Source organism: Rhagoletis pomonella, unplaced genomic scaffold (genome assembly GCF_013731165.1).
Source record: "Rhagoletis pomonella isolate Grant_MI unplaced genomic scaffold, Rhpom_1.0 Rhpom_scaffold_00010, whole genome shotgun sequence".
NCBI classification, from domain to species: domain Eukaryota; kingdom Metazoa; phylum Arthropoda; class Insecta; order Diptera; family Tephritidae; genus Rhagoletis; species Rhagoletis pomonella.
Genome location: NW_023458564.1, coordinates 8685897 through 8710304, shown reverse-complemented (window position 1 = coordinate 8710304; position 24408 = coordinate 8685897). Strand labels below are relative to the sequence as shown.

Below are 24408 nucleotides of genomic sequence, written 5' to 3'. Positions count from 1 at the left end.
AAAAAAGTTGTATGAAATTAGCACTTTTTTATGTTTTATTGAGACGAAAACGAACAGCAAAGCAAAAAAATATCAAAAGATGCCAGATCTTTCATTGTTTTTTTTTTTGTTATTTAAAATTAATTTGAGACATGTGAATTAATCTTAATTATAGACTTCGGGCCTATGGAACCCGCGGGACAATTCTGAAAAACGTCGGGATGGGCGTGTTCGGGACTTCAAAATCGAGTTTTGGGATGGGCGGGAACGGGATTGAATATTTAGTCCCGTGCCCATCTCTAATTTGCTCACACAGTTCTTGGCTCAATCCTTATCCATTCATCCTGAAATATACTAGGAATTTCTTTATAAAAAGAGAACCATTTTGAAATATGAGTGTTTTTACTCTCTAGAAAATAATTTATGCAACCTCACATACGCGGTTTTGCATTAACTTGATACCCGGTTTTGCATTTTGTTGATACGCGGTTTTGTACTTTAAACGGCGATATGTATTTCAAACATCCCAACGACCAAGAATTCAAAAGCGTTTGCCATATTCCATGTGCAACCGACGAAACAATATTTTTCTAAATCGGCTTTAGTTCATAAAAAATAATAGGTTCCCTTGAACTGCATATACATACATACATAGTACATATGTATGTATGCATACATTCAAGCAAACATATCGCACACCAACTCAAAATTTGGCATTTGTGAGATTATGCGCAAAAAATGTACACAACGCTTTTATTTACCTTTCAGCAAAAGATGGAACAAATTTTTGTTATACATAATTTGTTAGAAAAAACCTAAGGTAAAGTCGTCCTTGCCCATATGATTATCATTTCCTAAGAAATAGTTTTTCGCAAACGTACTATTTTGAGTTGTGACTCTTTTGAAGACGGTGTGATATGTATGTATAAAAATTAAACGGTCCCTTAAGTTGGAAACTTCTTATAAAGTATACCAACAAACCAAATGTTTAATAATGATAGGGCGACAAAGATAGACTTCTAATTTGTGTAACATTAACATAAGTAAGCTATGAGTAAGCTATAAGTAAGCCCCTGAAATTTTTGGCATCTCGGCGACGGTCGGTTTCAAACACTGGGGCTTTATAAGGTAGGTGTGGTGCATGAATCGTTGTTAATGAATGTATGAGCCCATAATTTTTAAAGTGGTCTAAGTTCCTTCATACCTCTAGAGTTTAAATGACCGGTTGCAAGTAACCAAATGCATCTGTAAATTGTCCTATTCTCATAAACTAATGACAAACCCGTTTACCTTTGGTTGATGAAGTTGAACTAATACAGATACAGGTAAATGATCGTTTAAACACAAAAGACATGAAGTGACTAAGATCGCTTTCAAAATTATGTATGTGCACACGTAAGAATAGTAACTCTATTGACATATCGTCGCTACCATGTCAAACTATCGAATGTACAAAAATACTTTTTCATTTACGATACCTTGCGCATGCGTTTAGAATGATACGTAAATAAATTATTAAGCAATTTTCTATTTTTAGTTTCTTGGGTTAAGAATTCTACCGCACAGCGCCAAGCTGATTTCAAACATGTATCGTACTAACAACTATGCACGCTGAAAATTCATTTTGCTTCCTTGGAACCGTAACAGATTGTGAGCTGCGTACAAGTCGCATTAAGTTGATTTTTTACAACTTTTTCACATACTGTTTGTGTGCTATGGAACACATGCTGTGACGTTGTTACCGATTTCAGGCAGTCTGATAGTGTGCTCACATTGCGCGCCGTGAGATTCTGCTACTGTTGCTGACTATAAGAATACTTATTATGATGGTAATGATGCCTCAGCTAATGCTCGTTGATGGTTTTAGAACAGCTTTCTATTCTTATCACAACCAGCACACGCCTCTGCCACGGCAGCAAGAGTGAAACACTGAAGGGATGACAATAAATTTAGCAATTTCAAGCAGAAAACATATGAGCACTGCTTTGATTCGGCGCTTCAGTTACAAGAGTAGCATAATGTACGCATATATACATGCACAAATATATCTCTATATGAATGTACATATATATTTCATATTGTAAGTGTAAACAAACTATGCTTGCACAAATGTATTTAAACATATTAAATAAAAACCTACATACTTACGTAACATAAAGAGTACAATTTTGCTTATCACAACATAAAATAAGAATTTGCTTATTCCATTGTCATATCATCTGGAATTTCCGAATCCTCAATAGTGCGCGTCGCCGGTATATAAACTTTAAATGCAAATTTCGATTTAACAAAAGATCCTGTGTTTAGCACAGTACAACCGTGTTGAGTTGTTGCGAAACTCTGGCACGAGTCACCTATAACTACCAAATCGGGCAGCGGATATAACCACAAAGCGGCATCATAGTCCCAATGCACTGGCATGGCAATCGGATGTATGGGAGTCACATGGTTCTGGCATACTAGTGTGCGTGCAAAATGTTGTTCGATATTATCAGTATCGGGTGGAAAATGTAACGTATTACGACAGAACTTAGCCATCAAGTCCAAACGACAAACAACAATCTGTTGTGTACAATATTGCAGACGACAAGGGTTGGTCGCGAGCAATGTACGCGGCCATGCTTTGCGCAAACCCGTCGCAAGTGATTCAGGTAGGGTGGCACGTGGTAAAATATTCGGTGCTGTAGGATCTTCACAAGACGGTACTAATATCAGATCCGTTTGCTTCTTCAACTGATCACATCCCGCAGCTAATGCGCCCAGAGCAGTCAAATTTTGCGACAATGTATGATAATTACTATTGGTAGCAGCGAACGAACCCATTAGCACTATTGCTACAGGTGGACAGGAATCGTAGCCAACAAATAGCATGCGTAAGCGTTCTAAAACAACAGGATTATCTAGACGCACATCCGACAGAAACACAAGCGTAGCTTCAGTGTTGGTACTCTCCAATTCTTCCAGCCTTATGGAATATTTCAACAATTTTGAAGACTCGCCACCCCAACTGTTTTGTGTTCCAAAAAATGCTCGTGAACTAGTAGCGGGTTCAGCTGGCGGAAAACCCAGGCCATCAACTGCGATAAATTTAGTGTTTATATTTGGCAGATTAGTTATCGTAGATTTTTAAAAATTATTACCTTTGAGAACGCCATTGTTATATGAACCTTCAGCCAACACAAAGCAGCCCTCACAGAAGAAACCTGAATGAAAGCGCGTTCCGCACAAGTCCAGCTCAAGGCAACCTGTAGGATCTTCTATGTAAAATTTTCCTTCTTTTAACTGTGTCAGCAACCCGAGTACCACTGCTTCCTTTACCGAGGATGACGCAAGCAAATTTTCTGCATACTGCAATTTAAACTTTTTTACCTGCGATTCCGTTGAAACGCCACCCTCTATTATAGGTGGTGCAAATAACTCATGCCGCAGAGTCTTTTGCAACAGCATGGCATAACGTTCACGCAAATATCCTGATTTCATCGCTGGTTGTGTGAGAATGCAACGCGGATCTCGATTCAATTCGAATTTCTTGCTTTGGGTATTGTAATGGTAGCGTGGCACTTTGAATGCATCAATAAGCGTAAAGACTGTCTCGCCCTCATCCAGGCCCACGCGATTAATTTCATTTATAGCTTTTTCAAGTACTCCTCTTTCCACTTGTGTCGTTTGCAAACGCTGGCCTTGCAAATTTTCTGTGATCACCGTCAGCCACTTCTCCCGTTCAGCCTCATCAAATGGCAGGAGCTGCTCGGCCAAATATGCGCTATTCTCCGAACGTATAAGAAAGCCGCTTAGCTTGAACGAGCTGGTAATCTTCCTTTTTAGTCTAGTGAGGTCATCCATTTTAGTACAAAATTAATAATTTTTGCGTAAATTCCAAAGAAATAAATAATACAAACAAAAGCATTTTGCACAGCCGAAAGTGGCGCCAAAAAAGTGAAAAAGTGCGCCCAAGTTGCAAACATAAAGGTTGAGGTTTGTTCTGCGAATTCGGACTCATAGAAGGAAAAGTAGTCGCTGGGCGGCGCAATTGCGTTACGGCATTATTGAGCTAGCACCATAAAAATTGCACCATGGCTAACTCAGAGAGAAGGAAAACTAACCAAAGTACATAACGCAAAACCCGTAATAATTTGCAAGCGTCCTGAACATCTGATCAATTTTTAGTTTATTCGCAGCAATTTTCTTGCAAGCTGTTTGGACACATGGACACCAAATCGTGAAAATTTGAAACAATTTTTACAAATTCAACTTAGTATACAGCTTTCAAGAAAAAATCTGAATAAATATTTTTCATTACTCTTGTTTACGTCCAGCGGCGTTCGTGTCCTAGTTTTTAGAGAACAGGATCGACTTCAAGTAAAATCTGGGCCCGTATCTCGTCATTCGTGACCGAGTGATTACTCGTTTCGAATCGAGTCAAACAAAATGGCAGCTGTTTTCTCCGCAATACTATAGGTTTGTATAGTAACCAATAGTCAGTACTAATTTGTATTGGAACCTGCAAATTTTTACTGGAAAAGTGTATGATAAACCAAAAAATTTGCAAGAGAGCACTGAATCGAGAGCGTAACAACACGGGAGAGCTGCAAATTCTTGCTAGTGAATTTTTTACTAGCAGAAATTAGCTAGCAGAAGAAGAAGAAGAATAAATGTCAAAAGCCGCCATTTGCTGAATTTCTTTAGCACAAACAAAAGTAAAATGACTGGAAATCAAAATATTAATGATGTACTGGACAGTGTAAGTGCTTGTGTGTAAAGCAAAGAGTTTAAAACTGATTTATAAATAGTAAAATGTTTACAGTAGAATATCAAAACGGTGCAACAACTATTCACTTGCAACTTTTTACTAGTTTTGTGTTCAATAACTTTTTCTGCTAGTTTTCTCTTCTTCTCAATTTTACGCTCTATTTTTGCTTTTACGCTCTCGCTGCAATGTTTTACTGGAGAAGTTACTATACAACCATGCCACGATCTAAAAATCAAATTTCGATTTGAGTAACGTTCTATTTTATTTTAGCTAACAGGTAGAAACTTCAAGTTCGGACTCGTACGGGATCGCAACGTGCTCATGCTTGGAAGGACTTTTTATACAGATTGGTCTGCACTTGGTATCAGCTGAGTTTGACACTGCACATTTGTTTGTGCTCATTATAAGAAATTGTGAAAACACAACGAAAGGGGAAATATTCTTATTTAAGGGGTTTCTAGCGAAGAAATTCTTGAAATTAAAAATGTTAGACACCTGCCAACGACGTCACATGCTGCTTGGACTCAGCCTGCTAGTGTCTGCGACCGTTGTAGTGCTAATGGTGGAATCCCGTTTTCCGGACAGTGAAACTACTCGGCGCTCGCGTGCACAACAGTTCGTCATTGAAAACAATTCCACTTGCTGGCAACGAGAGGAATATACTGTAATCTTGGAGTGTCATCCCTGTACCGAATTCGATATTATAAGCAAAAGTCTTGGTGTCTGCATTCACACGCACTATAAAGAGGTGCTACGCTGCAAGAGTGGCGAGACGGTGACGCGTAGTTGCGATCGGGTGGCCTTGATTGACCAGCGTAATTTTATTAAATTCGAAATTACATGTTTTATTGTTGGTCTATTTAGCTACTTAGTATCATATGTACGAGAACGGATACTGACAAGGAGAACTCATTTAAAAATCGAACGAAGACTGAATCGCATGCAATAGCATTAAAACGAGGTACGTATGTGCAAATCTATAAAATTTACCTATTGTGTCCGAGTTTTAAAGTATAATGCGTACTTATATTTTGCAGCTTTCCATTTTTCGACTTGAGTGTAGTTGGTTGAAGATACTAAGGTTTTATATCCTAGTAAAGTTTTGAGATTTGTATGCTAAGTTTCCTAGATTAGTTAAAAGTTATTTTATTGGACGAGTTGGCCTAAGCGAGGGAAAATAGGTGTGTATAACTATTTGAAAATTTTAGTGACGGCCTCTGAAGCAAATAGCTGAGGCCATTTTTGGCATCTCTGCTGCTCAGAGTTAGCGCAAACTGTAGGATACGCCCAGGTCTGAAGTTAATTCGGGCTTTTTTTTTAATTTAAACTACTCTTGATACATTAGAAGCGTGGCTTTGTTTTGATTTATGTATAATTTTTGGGCCATTATTAATCTTGTAAGAATAAAACATTCGATTATTTATTTAGTAATATATTGAATAACTTAATAAAAATTATAAGTTTAATAAAAATGTATAGCAAATACAATTAAATGAATAAAAACAGATTATGTAAAAAATGATTTTTTTAACTATAAATATTGCCAAGTAAAATGTATAAAAGATAAATACATGTAATTTAAGTACACTTGAATAACCGCCAATTTAGGATAAGTATGAACATCAAACTAGCGCCGTTCCTCAATCAATCCTTGCGTTAAATTTGCTCGACTGCTATTAATCGCAATACGTTGTCAATGCATCATGTACCTCTTTTGCTAGAGTAATACAATATAATATCGAAGTACATATATTCTAAGTGAATAACTCTAGCTATATCCAATGAATACATTAGGTGCACATAAGAAATTAATTTTGATTGCTCTTCGGCGACTGTTGTTTCTTTTCATTTCTTATTTCACTTATATATTTTTTACCTACTTCCTCCGATCGGATATCAAATCGGGCTCAACAATCGTTGTGGATGCATTGCTTAGCTGCATGGAAACGTTTTCACTACCACCCGTTACGCTCGTATCCATGGAAGCGTCTTCACATTTTGATTCATTGCTATTGCCGTTGGCACTTTTTAAAGAGGTATCCGTCATTGGCAAAGGCTTGGCCACACCAATGCGAACTACACCTTTTGGCGCACCCTTTAGAGCTTGAACTGCTTGATCCAAAGATGCATTTTCTAAATTGATTGAATTGACAAAAAGCAAACGATCACCAGGTATAAGGCGACCGTCTAATTGTGCCACCCCGCCAGGTACCAACGAGCGTATAACAATTAGCGTATCGTTTGGATCTAATGGATCTTGATAGTCCAGTATGGAGAAGCCCAAACCGCGATCGCCCTTGACCAGTTCGATAATCTGCGGCTCGGACGACCACATTGCCAATCCGGTGAGTGGCTCCAACGAGCGTGACTTCAACTTGTTGAACGAGTCGTCGTTGACCGAACCCGCAGTGGCCAAGCTGCCATCGGATTTGGCTTTCACCAATCGATCTGAAGCCGGCAGTAAATTCTCAAAATTGCTACTTAATTTTTTTAGTGTGTCATCTGAGAACGGCATTATAGCAGTCTTGCCGCGTCCACAAACCATGCGCACATCTTGGGGCAACTCTTTCAGAATAGCTACTACTTCCAAATGATTCATGCCCAGCAAACGTTCGCCATTCACTTCCAAAAGCTCGTCGCCAGATCGAAGTACACCATTTACGCCAACGGGACCATCAGCCAAAATTGAACGAATATAATGATGAGGGCGTACTTCCCGTCCACCCTCAACGTCGACAGTGCCTTCAAGCGATATGCCCAAACCACCGACAGCAAACTTCTTAATTTGAGCGACTATAACATCAACATCGGTACCAACAATTTTTTTCCACTTGCGTATAATCTCTTGCTCGACATCTGGCGCTAGTATTGGATCGGTGTAGTATTTGTGACGTGAAATCAAACCTGTATTCTTAGCGTGCAGTGGTTCCTGGGCAAGAGAATGTTAATTAAGGTACAAAAAACATGATAATGGCTCAACTTACCTCGGCCCCAGCAAACTCACTCTCCGAATTGCCAACCGAACCGATAGATACGTCGGTTGGAATAATTTTAGGAGTACCATCAATGGAGTCGCGCACTGCTATCATTTTTTTGCCTGAACCAAAACTACTCAAAGTGGTGGTTTGCACAGACGAGGACGCCGAAGTGACGCCCATAAATGTATCTGGCGCCATATCTGGTGGCAAATTGGTTATGCCATCCAAAGGCGCATCGCGGAGATCCTCCATGGCGTGGGCTGAAGCCAACGATTTGGCGATTGCTGCAGAGCGTTGCGAAGTAACAGGTGCTATTGGCGAAGGCAAATTGACTCTCGATGGTGTCGACGGCATACTCGGTATCTTGTCATTGGCAGCAATGGCCTGCTGCAATTGTTCGTACTTGGGACCACGTAAGTAACGCTCCAGTCGCAGATTAACTACTTGACCCGATTTCTTAAGTAATTCAACCGCCTGATGATTTGAGAATCCTTGCAACGATTGACCGTCCACCTCTATAATCCGATCGTTAACGCGTATACGGCCGCTCATGTCCGCTGCCGAACCTGGCGATACGCTTTTAACAAAGATGCCTGAAAGTTCCTCCTTTTCGCATACATATCCAGCTATGGTGATACCAAGTCCATTAGCATCCTTGGTCAACTCTACTTGCAGTTTTTCCGTTTCGGGTAATGCCAATAATTCTTCAAAATCTATAGTAGGAACGGCCATTGGTGGACGCTTTGAAATGTCGTCCGACCGGTAGATAAAACGATCATCTTCTGTGGTAGTTTGTGGCGTGGAAGCTGTAGAGCTTTCACCAAATATCTCCGGATAACCAGTAGAGATTAAGTAACGTTCCAATTCAACTGGGTCGACAAGTACTCGCGTTGGTACAATTGCACTTCCAGGTTCAAGTGAAAATTGTCCTGGCGAAGACTGCTCCATTGGACGCGCCACTACGAGACGCACGTGCGTACCCGATTGCCGCAGCACTGCTGCCACTTGTTCTGATACCATATCATGCAAATTTACATCGCCAATTTGCAAAATGTGATCGCCTGAACGCAAACGTCCGTCACGATCGGCGACGCCACCAGGCAAAATTGTCTTTACCGTCACACCAGAAGTCCGCGCTCCAATGATGCCAAAACCTAGTCCGGTGCCGTCATTAACTAACTCTATTGCTTGTATCTGCGCATAATCGGCAGCAAAGAGATCGCCTGCAATTTTAGAGTTTTGCGACTGCGGACGACCTTGATCATCCGATTCGATTGCGCACGCTAACCCCGCCGGTGTCAATTGTCCACTTCCTGGGCTGCTTGGTCCAGAATGTGGAGAAAGCGGTGCTGATGAGAAATCATACATAACATCGCCACCGTTGATGCTCAACACCAAGTTGCCAGCCACATCGATATCGAAGTCATTGGGAAGCATTGATGGGTGTTGCGCCAATTGAGCGTTCAATTCAGATAGCGAATCCTGCACATGTACTATGGTGCGAAATACGGGATCTTGTAAAATATCCAAAATAGTCTTGAGGCTCTCTGCCGTCTGCATTTGCAGCTTTGCATCCTCAGATTCATCGATGCCCTTCTTCACGGCCTCGATCTGCTGAAGAGCACTAGATATGTCTGCACCTAAATGCATTGGAATGTATGAGTGATAACTTTACCACAAAATATAAAGATCAATTAAAATATTTTTTCGCTTTTGTTGCCTGCAATAGCTTGTAAATTGGCGAAATTATAAAATTTTCACTTGTCGATTTGCTTCGCTAATTTAATTACAAAAAGTGATAACAAGTAGGGAAATATAGTGCTGCCATTTTGCTAATAAGTGTTACCAATTTGAGGAAAGATTTTTATTGGACTTATTTTTCGTCTTTTGTTTTTATGCATTCTTCTACACACTATTCGTAAATATTTACATAAAATGTGTTGTGAAGCGTTCTCCCTTGCAGTTATTTTAGAAATAACAGTCGCAATTTTAATATCACGCAATACTTCTTATATTGCAATCCTTTGGAAGGAATAAACTACTTAACTATTTGCAATAGTTGTTGCATCAAAAGATAGAGAATTAAAATAACTTTCAGAATTATAGGAAAAAAAAACTAGTTTAAAATCCATAATATGCCTTTTTTTCAAGCTCACACTTAACGATCATGAAGCATTCGCAAGTGAACGACAAGTTTTGACAGATGTGTGTGAGCGTACATAAGTCCCCTTTCAAACACGTCAAGTCTTGAAAGCATTTTTTATCGCATTCTCTTTTGTGTTTTCTCTTTGCTTCCACACGCATCAAGTTTTATTGAATTCAACTACTTGGTTCTTTAAACGGGAAGCAACGAAGAGATCAAAAGAGAACAAGAAAACTTGAAACGAATTGACGGTTCGGAGGTATCTGTACTCTTCCCCTCTCTTCCCACCTCCTTCGCCAACGAACGAGCAGACTTGAAAGCAAGACTTGACGTGTCTGAAAGGGGACTAAGAATACAAATGGAATTCTTTGCCTTTGCGAACCATGGTACAATAAAAACAGGTAGAAGCCAATTTGACGTCAAACTTTCAAAAGTCAAAGTTTTCGGGAGAGTAAAAATAAAAATGAGCGCGTGTAAGGAAAAATAAAAAATTACAATTCCCCAGTTGACGTTTTTAAGTGAATTGGAAGTTTATTTTTATTTATTTATTTTCTTTAGTTAAAATTTGTTAATTTGTTTCTGATACATTGAGTAAAATAACATTGGAATTTTTAAGCATTTTAAATTATTAGTTGCGTTCCCCTACTTTTCTGGGTTAAAACCTGTAAAACTGTCAAAAAGCAAAATAAGCCAGCGGACCGAGTACGGGAACGCTTTCTGGTAAATTCCTGTAAATTCTGCTACTTCTTGCGAGTTAGGGATCGCAACAATTGTGTAATATATAAGACCAATTTATAAATACTGTTATAAAATAATTTTTATGAGCTTGCTATTTCCCAAAGAAAAACAAAGTTCTTTCTGCGTCTGCAGCCGTTTGTTGAGATGTTTCACGCGAAAGTGAATACGACATTTAAAGAAGAATATATAGCTTTCATTCATTTCTTCATGGAGTTGGTGCTTCTTTTATAGAAAAATGCATACGGCTTATGACCAGATTCATACCATGTAAATGCACCATAAATGATTTTCCATACAAAATCACTTCGTCATTATTTTGCACAAACACATGCATGCGCTGGAAGTGAGAGAAGGAGACAAAAAGTATGTGCTTGTATTTCGGCGTTTGAGTAACAGATGGCGCCGTTCCGGGGACGCATTTATAACCTAATCGTAGTATATGTATGTATGTATGCATGTATGTACATATTTAAGTTGATTGCACTTAATGTGGATTTGTTTCTCCTTCAGTAATCTATCAATGCATAATACGCGAAAACTTTTTGTCTTATCACACCTACTTGGCCTGTAGATGTGCAATACCGTTTTGTTTTTTCAAAAAGAGTTGCCACCTGAAAAAAATGATTTCAAATTATTTATAAGTTAAATCAATTATAACAATGTGGGTATGTTGTTGTTGTTGTCGAAATGGTTGCATTTCTTAATTACATGTAGGAGGGTTGCCACCTGTTTACAAAGTTAAATTGAATATATGCAATAGTTTAAATAAATTACTTTAATATGGATATCAATCAAAAATGCCTCGAAGAAATTATATTTCCCTCATACTTCTAAGATTTAAAAACTAATTCAACTTGAGTTAATGGAATTATGTAATTCAAATGTATATCACAAAACGGATATCTGACCAAAAAGGTCTAAAAAAGCTTTAGTTTGAAAATATTTTGAACATGGTTACCACCTGTTTACAAAGTTAAATTTTATGTACACTATTGGTCCAAGAATGATAGAATACAAGATTGCGCCGTCCTGGGCGTTGACATTTGTGTACCACAAGTAAACAACGAATAGAGCGAAAAGAAGAACGAGTTGAAACTGCCAAAGCAGTTCACTTTACAGCGAAAAACGTGTTTTAATTTTGCTAAATGCGAAAATATTGCATTTTTCACCTAATCTATTAGAGAACAGTGAACAATTTAGTGCACTCCATTGCTTTGCAATTGAGGCTGCTTCAGCAAACGTTTTAGTACACTCCATTGCTTTGCAATTAAGGCTGCTGCAGAAAACTGCAGCAGCATCTCTGCGGGATTGATTAGTTAACTTGCTAATGGAGGCTGCGTGGAGCAGAAACAAAATCATTGTGAGGAATTGCTGTTAATATAATAATAGAGAAATATTTCGGGAACGGCTTTGCCGTGCCCTATGTACACAAAATGCAGCGATTCGTCCCAGCGCTACACTTGCATCTACGCTTCTTGCATCTTGACGGCTGTCGCAATTTAACACACATCACTTCATTGTATTAGTTTTTACGCAGTCTTCAACTCAAAAATCACTCACAAATTGCAAATTAACACAATTTAAACTGATTTTTCACTTATAATTCATATTTCTCTTTCGCTGATTTGTAAACAAAGGTTTATTTACAAGTTACCACAACTGTCAAAATCGGCAAAACCAAAGTAGCGGTACCACTGACGGCGCCACCTTTGTTCGCTGCACCGTGCTATTGGTCAAAGGAATTACTACCATATGGGTATCGATCAAAACGGCTTTTAAAGTACTTTATTTCTAAACTGTATGTAGGAGCGTTGCCACCTGTTTACATAACAAAGGTTGACTTAATTTAAGGCAATAAGAAATTTTAAATATGTATCCCGAAATTGGTGTCAGACGACAAGTGATTCGATCTCAGCCGGCTGGTCAAATTTGAATCGATTGGTCATGCGGTTCAGTTCTCTGGCTCGCACTCAATTTTTTCGTTGTGCAGTGAAAGCAACAACAATTGGTGACCAGGGATCATTTGATCGTATGCGTAACAGCGCCCTAATCCCATTTTCTAATTACAGATTAGGGAGTTATTTTACACGAAACAATAATGGCGCATTTACATGGTATGAAGCCATATGAACTGTTGATACGCTAAAATAGAGGGACTACATGTTCTAATGAGGAATTCAATGATATGGAGTGGGATGCATATAATAAATTTTTTCATATGAAAAGTTATGGGGAGATACTGTAAACATACTGTTGTGATACTGTTAAGCATATGAAATTATAGCAAGTTGAATTTTCATACATCTTCCCATAAAAAGTTTAACAGATGCAGAGATACCAAGGGGGGTTTTTCCCATTTTGATGCCTTTTTAATATAAAAACCCACCGAAAAGGAGGAAAGCGGCAACTCCGCCATTCACATACATGTCAAAAGTATGAATTTTAAAAATTAAAAACAATAAACAAACAAATTCAAAACAAAGAAATTCTTTGTACTAGAACTTTTTAAATTGAAGCCACTCACGTTTAGTGGACAATAAAAATACGAAGAACTATGATAACAAACTTACAACAAGACATTACAGAACATTTTAATGAGCTTTATATCACGTTTAAGTAAAAATAAGCCTATATTTTCCAAGCTGGCAAAGAAATGAAAATTTGATCGTAATGTATTTTCAATTCGAAATCAAACAAAAACATCCCACGAAAATGTTTGCGATTTTAGAACCATTAGTGAATATTTGCAAACTACTGCAAATAATACAGTGCCATATCTTACAAAGTTCAGAGTATTAACGAAACAAACAAGCATTTTATGGCTTCATGTTTCCTTCAAATCGCATTGTTATTTTTTCTAACTTTTCCTTTTGTTTAGCGCTGTAACCTATTAAGTTATATCTTTTAATTTATACGTGTGAACTATTTTCAATGAGCATTTTTTCATTTGCTCCAGAATTTTGGGTACATTTTCTAATAGTACCTCTCATTCTTTTTTATATTACATATATACACTCCGAAGTTCGGGATAGTATTTTGAATATACCAGCAATATATGTAAAAGTAGTGCCGGCTGCTGTAGAGCATTACGCAGAGCCTGAGTTCAAGCCCAGTTTTTCTAATAGTGGTTGCCCCTCTGCTGGTAATAGTAAACCTCCGAGTGTATTCTGTCATGGAAACAACTTCTCATTAAAATACAATTGCCGTTCGGAGTCGGCGTAAAACTGTCCTTTACTTTGTGTGACAAAATCACGCACGCCGCATATCGGAGGAGAAGCTAGGCCAAACACTAACATATTGTTCAAGCGATATACATATTCGTCGTTTAAAGTACAAAAGCGCGTATCGTGGTTCTGCAAAACCTCGGAACTGAAATTTGTGCCAAAAAAGATATTTGGTCATCGGAAGCTCCTGACATCAAGCCCTTAGCCATTTATAATAAAATATCGATATAATAAAATATCGACTTAGACATAAGGAGAGAAGATTATTAAGTTTAAAAGATAGAACCGTTTTTAAAATTTAGGCAACCTCCCATACGAGGTTTTGCATTTCCTTTATGCGCGGTTTTGTGCTTTAAACGAAGATATGTAGAAGTATTGCATACATATTTTGGTGCCCAATCAAGTATAAAATCCACTGAGAAACGGAAGAAAACGGCATCCCTATGATTTCAACTTATGCCAAACGTTTCGTAAACATGCAATTCTGAACAAAAAACTGTTTTTCCACAAAGATGTTTAAATGGAAGCATTACAAATATGGAAAAATAGCAATCCACAAGGCTTTATTGGCAGTAGGTCCTTTTTAAAGCACATTTAACAAAAAAATGAGCTTCTAGTTTCGAAGCTAGCACAAAATAAGATTCTTTTATTTGTTGTTTACAAAAAAAAATATTGTCTAGTATACAAGTCAAAATTGTTAAATATATATCGCTTTCATTCATTTCTTCATAGAGTTGGTGCTTCTTTTATAGGAAAATTCATACGGCTTATGAACAGATTCATACCATGCAAGGCACATTAAACAGGTAGTATCAGTAGAGCAAAAACAACATTTGCGTGTATTTTGTTGTTGCTTCTGGTATCGAAAGTGTCAACAACTGTTCTGATTTTTTTCTTCTAAATCAAAGCGTGCCATGTGAAATACAAAAAATTATAAAAAATAAAAAATTGAAATTGGAAAAAATAAAAATTGATGCAACTTTCTTTCCTAGTAAATTTGTTTGCTTCTCGAAGCATTGATCCATCCTTTGCAAGGCCCAGTAATCAGCGGTCGTGCTGCCGAGTTGGGCGAACGTTCCAAAAGCTGCTATTCAATCGCTTGTTTTGTATGGAAAAAGGTTTCACAAGCAAATGGATTTTAACAACTTATAATTTTCGTGAGAAAAAATTAAAAATATTTGACATTTTCGAGACCAAATAATTTGAAAATAAATCAAATCAGCTGCTCTACTGATAATACCTGTTCAATGTACCTTGATACCATGTAAATACACCATAAGATTTTCTAACGAAATCTGCTAACTCTATACTCTTGCCACCAGCAGAGCTACCCACCCGGGCATAGGGCGTTTCGCCGCCCCTGTGGAAAACTAACTAACTAGGGATGAGGTTTACTAGGTTTGGCAGTATAAGTTCCTCGCCCCGCTCCAGCAAAACTTCGCGGATACCATCATGACCAGGGTAATTGTAGCGATCGAACGCCGATGCGATTGACTACTGCGGGAAAATGCCAGTTTCCACTCACATGGGGCTCTCGGAACTCCGTTCTCTGTTTGACGGTAGTGGCCTCCAGAAACTGGGATTGTCTTGTTTCTGTTGTCTCACTTGTTAAGGCTTTGCGTAGTCTTGCAGCTACAGGTATCGAGGCCATACCTTCACAGAAGGATTTGATGCTGCTCCCGACTAAGGACGCTAAACCCAGTACAGACCACAAAATGGAGTGGACTGTCTTAAGCGTATCAGGAGTATTCTGGCTATGTCAGGGGTATTTTCACTAATATGGATTTTAAACTACTAGGAACAATATTCAGAACGCATTTATTCGCAAAAAATTGGTTTTACATTCGCGCTCGGGCTTTAGTTGGCTAAAGACTGTCCTATCAGCAATCTAACTCTGTTTACGTTTACTCTCATAACCCACAGCTTTGACCACATAGCACAAGCTAAAATGGGAGGGATTATGAAAAAATCTTCATTCTACTTATTGCAGATAAATGATTTCTTTGAGCACTCCTAACACAACTTCAAATTTTTTGAGCTTAAATCAAATTGAAAATTTACCTCCACTTATTTAATTGTTATTTACGCGTATAACATGAATCGCACGGAACTGGATTATTATGCCATACTGAACGTTCCACGTGATGCACCCAAAGAGATTATAACATTGGCATATCGTAAATTAGCCATTCAGTTGTGTCCACATCGTGATCCGAAATATGAACGCGATTTTGTGCCCAATCTTGGGCCAACACACATGCAAACGCTGTCGTTGAATCGCCAATGGGAATACGTAAATATGGCGTACGATGTTTTGGGTAAGGCGTTGGTTTCAAAAAGGTCTATGGAAAAAATTTTAATGCAATGTGAACTTAATTAAGGCAATGATTTGTATCGCGCCATCTACGACCGATTTGGAGAGGCAGGACTCTTTCAAGGTATCCAACTGCCCAACGGCTACTTCCCACCCTATCAATATCATGGCGATCATATGAAGGTCTATCACGACGTGTTTGGCAGCTACTCACCGTATGCAAATATCATCGATATCGTAACAAATCCACCAGTCCTCTATTCATCATTGGAACATGGCATTGGTGTGCGCAAGAAGGATCCGCCAGTAGAGAAAATAATTTATTTGGAATTAGAAGAAGTATTTACGGGCTGCACAAAATTGATGCACGTCTGGCGCCAGGAATTTATCGATTCCAAAGAAACGGGCACAGAGAAAAAGTATGTAATTGCATAATAAGTAATTTTATTAAAATTTAATGGTACATATATTTTTTAGAAAGAAAACTCTCACACTCAAAATACCGTTCGGTACCACCGAAGGTACACGATTTTGTTTTAGAGAGGAAGGTGATCGCAGTCCAACGCAGATTCCGGCCGATATAATTTTCATTACTGCCGATAAGCCGCATCCATTATTCGTGCGCAGTCAGCAACATAACTTGGTCTACACGCATAATATATCCTTAAAGGAGGCGCTCTGTGGATTTAATTTTAAATTAAATACTTTAGATAAACGCGTTTTGAAAATTACTGTTTCCGATGTGGTTCATCCGGGTTATATAAAAGTGATGCCAAGAGAGGGACTGCCAAAGTGTGAAAATCAACCAATCGCTCCCGATATGAAGCCCGCAGGTGTGAAGAGAAAAAATTTCGGAGATTTGATAATCAAATTTCAGGGTAAGCACTAAAATAGGGTAAAACTCTTAACATTTGTAATGGGATATAGTGATGCTCGGCTATATATAATTCTCACTCTTGTGTTCACGTCCGCGCACAATGGGAAACCCATAAGGTAGGTACAGTTATCAACTCATTTGCAGTCTCAGGGCACAGCGGAAACTCTTCAACCGGTTACAATGTACTGGGAACTGTGACGGCTATTCGTCACCCCTAATCACCTATAAGAAAGAGATTAGCGAAGCCAAGATAAACCATTTTTTCGGCCAGACGACAGCTACATAACAAGCGAACAAAAAAGCGTTCCAGCCCTGCCGACCACCCACGTCTCAGGGCTCCGGTAGGAGAAGATATCGACGACTTTTATAGGCCCGCTAGGAAGCGTCTGACATATGTATGTATATGGTAATCATAACGAGGGGCATATTCGAAAATACCCTCTGTGACATTGTCTTAAGAACACTAACTAAGAGATGGTGTGCCACGGTGGGTCTTAACATCAACCCTGCCTCTGGCAGCCATAATCCCTTTTACCATTAGAAGAAACCTTCAAGGCAGGCACCCTATTTTTTACGCTTGGATGTACAGAGATAGAATTGTGCAATGAAATAAAATATCTAGGGGCAATTTTCGAATGCAAAATTTTATGGAAAAGGCAGGTAGAGTACGCTGTCACAAAAGCAACTCGAGCTTTAATGGTGTGCAGAAGACTGACCAGTAAATAATGGGGGTGCACGCCATACATCTTGCGGCGGATGCACCCCATGATAATCAGGCCAACGGTTGTGTATATATGAAGCGGTAGCATTGTCCGAGAGGACCGCTCTGAATACAGTGAAGGCATCGCTGTCTAGGCATCAGCGACTGGCGTGTACCTGCATAACGGGAGCCATGTCCACCTGCCCCATACATATGTATAGAACATAGACTGCCAACAAAGCCCCCTCAACTTTATGTATGAGGACATTAGCGAGAGAAAGGTGATTTACAGCAGACTGGGAGAGGATATCTCAACCAAGATTCCTATCTCACAGCTTAATCGACCTGGAACGCGACACTTTTATATAACACCTTTCGGTCCCACACCCAAAGGTGGCTCCCAGGTGGCTCAAAAACTGACGAAGGTATAGCGGCATGAATATACGGCCTTAAAGCCAATCAAGATCTCCATTCCGTTGGAGAATTATCCTAGTACTTTTACACCGGAAGTTTGTGCTGTTAGCTGTAGCGACAGGCAAGCTGTACACAACTCAGTAGGCAGCTCAAGACCATTTGTTGAAATATTTCCTATTCTAACTCCCGTGCTCACTTATTTCAAGGAGTTACTGTTTTTGTTATTCAATCTTTTTAAGATAACAATACAAAATGAATTGAAACAATTAAATGCAAGTATTATTTTATAATAAAATTTGTTTCTTCTTTCAGTTGAGTATCCAAAGTTTATGAATAACAAAATGCGCCAATTGACCAAGAACTTCTTCAAAGAACTGCATGAAATGCAAGAAGAAGCTGAAAACGCACCACACCCGCTGCAAAAACTTTTGAAAAAGAAGTAGACGAAGTAAAACTAAATCAGTTGAAAGATCATAAAGCATTGTTTTTAAATTAGCATTTTTTTATTTTATTTAAATTCAACGTATAAACGTAAAGGACTGTTACGTTTGAATGGATTTGCAATACATGTATGTACTATTTCCATCAATGTTCGTATGTATGTACATAAACGACATATGTATGTACGCAAATATGTACATATGTATGCGTGTGTGTATATGCACATCATACATTTTCTATATCCATATTTGTCTGATTACATATTTTTATATAATTATTTTTATTTATTTTTGTGAAGTATTTAAATTCAAAATGTATGTATGTATATAATTTGACTGCACTGTTTAGGCAAAAAATTTGAAATTTTTTCTTTACATGAATGTATGTGCACATCCATGTAGTATATACATGTGTATGTATATGATTAAGCGATCGAACTTTTTATAAAAAAATCTTAATTAACGATTTGTTAAAAATATAGGTATATGTATATTAAAAATTTCCCAATTTGTGTTTATGTATGCATGTGTGTTTGTATTGCGCTGTTGTGTGAAACCTTAGTTGTGTACTTTGCATTATACAACACTAATAATGTGATGTGATCTATAAGAAAAAAAAAACAATAAAAAGCCCGTGCAAAAAAGTGATTTATCTCAGCCAAAGAAAGGAGAAACATAAATTTTTTACATATGTTATTGAATTCTACATTTCCGAGTGAACAAAAAAAATTTAAGGCACTTAAAATTTTCTGTAACATTAAAAAATAAACTCTTATGCTGAATTGGCACTAGGTATTAAATGGCAACAATTGTAATGGCAAAGTTGGGAATTCAAAAAAATTCGAGCCATTACGTTAAAGAAATAATCATTAATTCATTTCCACCTGGCATTTTTAAAAAGTCTCCAATTTTTTGTCATTTCAATGCCTAGTGGAAATTCGGCATTAGAAAATAACAAGCAGCGGAAGTGCAGTTTTTTAAGATATCATAAAGTTAAGCAACGTATGTAGGTGCGTGAATTTATTTTCGAATAAAAAAAATATTAATTAGATTTTAAAGATAATTTTGTTTTTTTTAATTAAAAAAAAAAATCAATTCTACTAAAAATTTTATGATCTATGCTAGTTTTTAGTTGTGTCAATTTGTATGCAAGTCCAAATGTACTATATGTGTATTTGTAAAAAAATTAGTTACAAAATTCGTTTAAGACTTATACAATTATTTACATACATTAATACAAAAAGTATGGACATCAAATAAACTTACAAACGACTTAAGTCTTAATTATTAAGACTTAATTATTTATTAGTTTTTTTATTTGTAAAATTTTTGGGTTGAATTTTGTTATTATACGCGTGTAAATAATAATATTTTTACACATACGAACATATGCAACTGCAAGTCCTTAATTTACATCAATATTCACATAAATTTGACTACTTTAATTTTCTAAAGAACTTGGAGTATTTTTATTTTCAATAATTAAATTTTTAAATGGCACATTCATGTTCATATTTATTGTTTAAACTTGTGTGTTTAAAAAGTTTGCTTAAATTTAATTGCTGCTTTTAATTCAGTTAGCTTACTTACAAACATATTCTGTTATACATATCTACTTATGCATGTTTTTATTTTATTTTTTTATAGTTTTGTGATATACTTTTATACATACATATTTCCACACGAATTTTATTTAAGACTTTACAAAACGTATTCTTTGTTAAATTTTTATGTTTATGCGAAGTTGATAATTTTTTTATTGCAAATAAAAATAATGCGAAAATTAAAATAAACTGTACAAACTCAAAATAAAATTAAAGAATAATAATTATGTAATAATAGTTTAGTTCCCGTATTCTGCCCGTGGAAATCATACAGCAGTAAATTTCTGGCGAATTGTCACAAGTTCTCTCTCTCTCTGTCTCTGATAGAAATATTCGAAAAAGTACGCAAAAACATTGCAAGTTATATGAACAGCCGATTGGTCTGTCGTTTACATCCATAAGCACGAAACAAGAAACTCCAAAACTCGATTTTCGCAATCACTAAGCGATTCCACATAGACACTGGATAGTGGCATCCATAAAACCTTTTCTCTGTAAGCCAGTGTTATCAGCAATGCACCCGTTGTGTGGTAGAACAGATTCTCAATCGAATGCTTACCAAACTTTAAAAAACGTATTCCGTTAGCTTTACACGAATTTCCCTGGGGCTGCTTTGGATGCACTACTAAACCTACTATCAACTAATGTATGTGATGTGATGATTTGTTATATTTTGGAGTGAGACAGAAAATGTTAGAGGCAGAGAATTAGAAATTAATTTATATTAATATCACAGAGTATTAACACCATTGCCTCTGTTAAAGAGATTACTATTATGTGGAGTTCCCTGAGGCTGCGTCTTGGCCTACCATATTGTAAAATCTTCACCGATGGTTACGAAACGGACACAGGCTCAGGATCTGGAGTCTATATCAGTTGTAACGGGAACAAACTAAATCTCGCTCTTGCGAAATATGTCTCGGTATTCTAAGCAGAGGTATTTGCAATCCTAATAGCCATAGACTTTGAGGTGGAGAATAAGTAATGCAAGTCTTAAATTAATTATGTTGGGAGACTCAGTAAAACACAAGAAAATTTCATTAGAAAATCAGGCGACTTAAGGAAGGTTTCTAGACCTCCTGTAAGACCGTTAACCCGAACATGCTTAAATTATGGAATGCCAACCACATTGGAAGTAGTGCAGAAGATTGATCTGAATCCCAGTCGATGGCGAGATGAGTCCATGAGCCGCCGTACCGAATACGACGAGGTACGAATAGTAGTTTCTTGGCTGATGAAACCCAAGCTGCTGGAGCTGTCGGCGCGCCAGCTAAGCTATTCAAGTAGAGTGACAAGGAGTTGATAAGGTGCTTGCATCAACTCGTATGTGTAGAAAGTCTGCTCTGCCTAATCTATAAGAAAGGCTGCCCTGCCATATGCACCAACTACCGCGGATTCAGCCTTCTAAGCGTATCCTTCAAGGTCTTATCGAGCGTATTGTGTAAAAGGTTAAAGCTCACCGTAAACGAACTGATTGGGATTTATCAGTGTAGCCGTGGCTCTGGTAAATCCACCATAGACCAGGTATTCTCCGTCGCACAAACGTTCCGGCTTTAAAGGTATTAAACGCGGAACCTGCTGATGACAGCTGATGAATGATCCAGTGCAGGAGGATTTGACTTCACTTGGAATTTCCAATCGGCGTCAGTTGGTACAGAGGAGAAACGAAGTCGCTTAAGCAGTTATAGGCCATAAAAGATGAAGAATAAAATCATTTGGCTAGAGAGGGCTCAGACCAAGCATTCCACGCCAAATCATAGAATGAAATGCCACTAGCTAGGCATTTTCGGGCCTGACATCTGATCGGATTGTAAGAGGAACAATGAGCTTCAGCTGCCACGTGATACTAGCATTACTCTGGACCAGTTACAGTCTGGATACGGTAGCCGTCTGAACTCCTACCTATACAGACTTGACCTCGACATACCCAATGAGTGTTCAGCATGTGAAGATGCCCTCCAGAGACGATGTCAACTGCAGACGAATCATCCGTGTGGCATATCGTTCGAGATACAAAATAACTAAAAACTAAAAATTAAAAACTAAATATAATTATACATACATACATACTATTTACATATCGTCGCTACCATGTCAAACTATTGAATGTGCTAAAATGCTTTTTCATTTACGATATCTTGCGCATGCGCTTAGAATGATACGTAAGTTGGCAAATCTTTGAATTTCTAGTCCTCTTGGAAGCAGAGGATACTGGCTTTAACAAGGTGTTGAATCCTACACTTTTTTCTAATGACAACAACATTTTTTACAACAATTTTTTTGCTCTTCTGAAAAGTACCCATTTTCACATTCAATAGTTTGACATGATAGCTACGATATATAGAATTATTATACATATTACTTAATTTTAATTCAAATTTCGATTTACTTTTTATTTTGTAAATTGATAAATTGTATTTTTAGTTCTTTTTACATACATACATATTTACCTCAAAATTGTACTATTGCATTATTCGGTTTGTTTTGATTTTAATCCTTTGCTAATTTTCACATTTTTTTTGTGACAAGAAACAATTTGTGTATGTGTGTATGCACGCAATTTTTATATTTCACATAGGTTTTTTTTTACCGCTAATACATACAAATGTATTCGCCCACTTACATTTAGGATAGAAGTAAAAAGTTATAAATACATACACACATATATATGTATGTATGTATCTAAATAGAAATATGCAACTTCGAATAATTTTATTATAAATTTTGTAATTTTGATCAAAAATTTGGTTATGCTTCCTATTTATTTGAACTGAACAAGACGTTCCAGAATTTTGTCCGAAAAGGCACATAGTTATATTAACCGTTCACATGACCACTGCTTTATGTTTAAATTACTTCTAACATATACATACGTATATAGTACATAATATGTACATACTTACATATTTCTGCAACTAAGCATTTTGGAAAAATGTGTTTGAAAATTGCTCATTCTTTGTTTTTAACTACAAATATTTACTATGCCACTTGACTTACGTTACTATATCTCAATAACCGTTACAGCGTATGCCACTAAAGCTACCATTCATCCGCCCATAACTATAACCCAATCGATCGTACGGAGAGCCATAGGGCGTTCGAGCACTCAAAGGCATTTCATAAGGCGACGCAGGGGAGCCACTACTCGCTCGAGCGCCACCGTATTCGTAAGGCAAGTCATAGGGAGAGGGCGCGCGGCGGCCATACAACCACATGTCACGATAGCTGTTGCCGCTATTGAGCGGGTACGGAGGATGCGCTTGACCTCTGTAGTATGGGTGAGTAGCTGGCAGGTGCTGGTGGGGATAGTTGGCATGTAACCGTTGTGTGTGATAGCCGCTATTGTCCGAGTATCTACGACTAAAATAATCGTGTGATGCATATTGCTGTTGCTGTTGCTGTTGGTGTTGTTGCTGCTGTTGTTGATGAATTTGTTTAAGCTGCAACTGTTGCTGTTCATGTTGCATATGTAATTGGTGTTTTTGTTGTTGTTGCTGTTGCTGTTGCTGCTGCTGTTGATGCATTTGTTGCAATTGCTCTTCGACATTGAAAGATTCGTAGGTGCCATTGAAACTATGACAATCAGGCGGACTTAATAGAAATGTTTCGAAGAAACGACCGATTTCTGTGGAGCCAAAAGCTTGCTGAAAGCCCGGCAAGGGTGTCATATCCTGTGGATAAAATTAGAAATTAGGTTGACTTGAATTTCTTTAATTTGCAATGCAATGCCTAACTACACATATATATGTCTTTAGATACATACATATGTATATCACTAATGGCCAAAATAAAAGAAACGCCTTATTTTAACCAGGTTTGGCTATATTTCTTTTCTTTATTTAATATTTATTATTTATTTACTAAAGTGCAGCGCAAAAATTATAAAAATTCTGCAAAGGCGCATCAAAATTCTCAACTTGTTAATCACATTTTTTAGAATTTTTTTGGGTATGCAGTTGTATAGCCCATTTAATTTTAGTAAAGTGTAAAACGTAGGTTTCTAAAAAAACCCGTTGATTTTTGCTATATTTTTTTCTGACTGTATAAAAAAACCGTCGAACATACCGAGCCCTAACCGCCAAAATAACGTAAGCGACACTTTTTTCAAAATTTTCTTTTTGATGCAGAAATATTCCTAGAGCATCTAGATGCATTTCTGCATCAAAAAGAAAATTTTGAAAAAAATGTCGCTTACGTTAGTTTGGCGGTTAGGGCTCGATACTTTGTAAGGGAAAAAATGCGGGGAA

General features: G+C 37.5%; 5 protein-coding genes across 10 annotated transcripts in view; 2 read left to right on the top strand and 3 right to left on the bottom strand.

Annotated features, from left to right (window-relative positions):
* The window catches only part of LOC118746017 (DNA polymerase epsilon subunit 2), a 181648-nt gene extending 177716 nt beyond the window's left edge, over window positions 1-3932 (bottom strand). For 3 of the 4 annotated variants that reach the window (XR_004993750.1, XR_004993748.1, XR_004993749.1), the window contains exons 1-2: window positions 3120-3932; window positions 2128-3056 (exon numbers count right to left, since the gene is read on the bottom strand). Coding sequence is in view for 1 of the 4 variants with exons in the window: in XM_036479737.1 (XP_036335630.1) it covers window positions 2179-3056; window positions 3120-3822 (1581 nt within the window). In the remaining 3 variants the exon portion in view is untranslated. Of the gene's footprint in view, window positions 1-2075; window positions 3057-3119 lie in introns of those variants that run through there. The other variant, XM_036479737.1, reaches the window with a different exon arrangement.
* A 101-nt stretch (window positions 3933-4033) lies between these two features.
* Window positions 4034-24408, top strand: part of LOC118746020 (protein JTB) — a 42062-nt gene continuing 21687 nt past the window's right edge. The window contains exons 1-2 of one of the 3 annotated variants that reach the window (XM_036479742.1): window positions 4034-4437; window positions 5000-5690. In XM_036479742.1, the coding sequence (XP_036335635.1) occupies window positions 5214-5678 (465 nt within the window). In that variant the 5' untranslated portion in view covers window positions 4034-4437; window positions 5000-5213 and the 3' untranslated portion in view covers window positions 5679-5690. Of the gene's footprint in view, window positions 4438-4999; window positions 6128-24408 lie in introns of those variants that run through there. The other 2 variants (XM_036479741.1, XM_036479739.1) reach the window with 2 other exon arrangements.
* On the bottom strand, window positions 6213-9543 carry LOC118746016 (patj homolog). Its single transcript, XM_036479736.1, has 2 exons — window positions 7714-9543; window positions 6213-7658 (listed from the first exon to the last, which is right to left on the bottom strand). The coding sequence occupies exons 1-2, from the start codon at window positions 9355-9357 to the stop codon at window positions 6606-6608; spliced, it is 2697 nt and encodes an 898-aa protein (XP_036335629.1). The 5' UTR covers window positions 9358-9543; the 3' UTR covers window positions 6213-6605.
* On the top strand, window positions 15876-19610 carry LOC118746021 (dnaJ homolog subfamily B member 13). Its single transcript, XM_036479743.1, has 4 exons — window positions 15876-16130; window positions 16194-16545; window positions 16604-17004; window positions 18430-19610. The coding sequence occupies exons 1-4, from the start codon at window positions 15908-15910 to the stop codon at window positions 18558-18560; spliced, it is 1107 nt and encodes a 368-aa protein (XP_036335636.1). The 5' UTR covers window positions 15876-15907; the 3' UTR covers window positions 18561-19610.
* LOC118746015 (ecdysone-induced protein 74EF) overlaps window positions 22552-24408 on the bottom strand; it is a 50160-nt gene continuing 48303 nt past the window's right edge. The window contains exon 5 of the mRNA XM_036479735.1: window positions 22552-23832. Within this exon, the coding sequence (XP_036335628.1) occupies window positions 23170-23832 (663 nt within the window). The 3' untranslated portion in view covers window positions 22552-23169. The remainder of the gene's footprint in view (window positions 23833-24408) is intronic.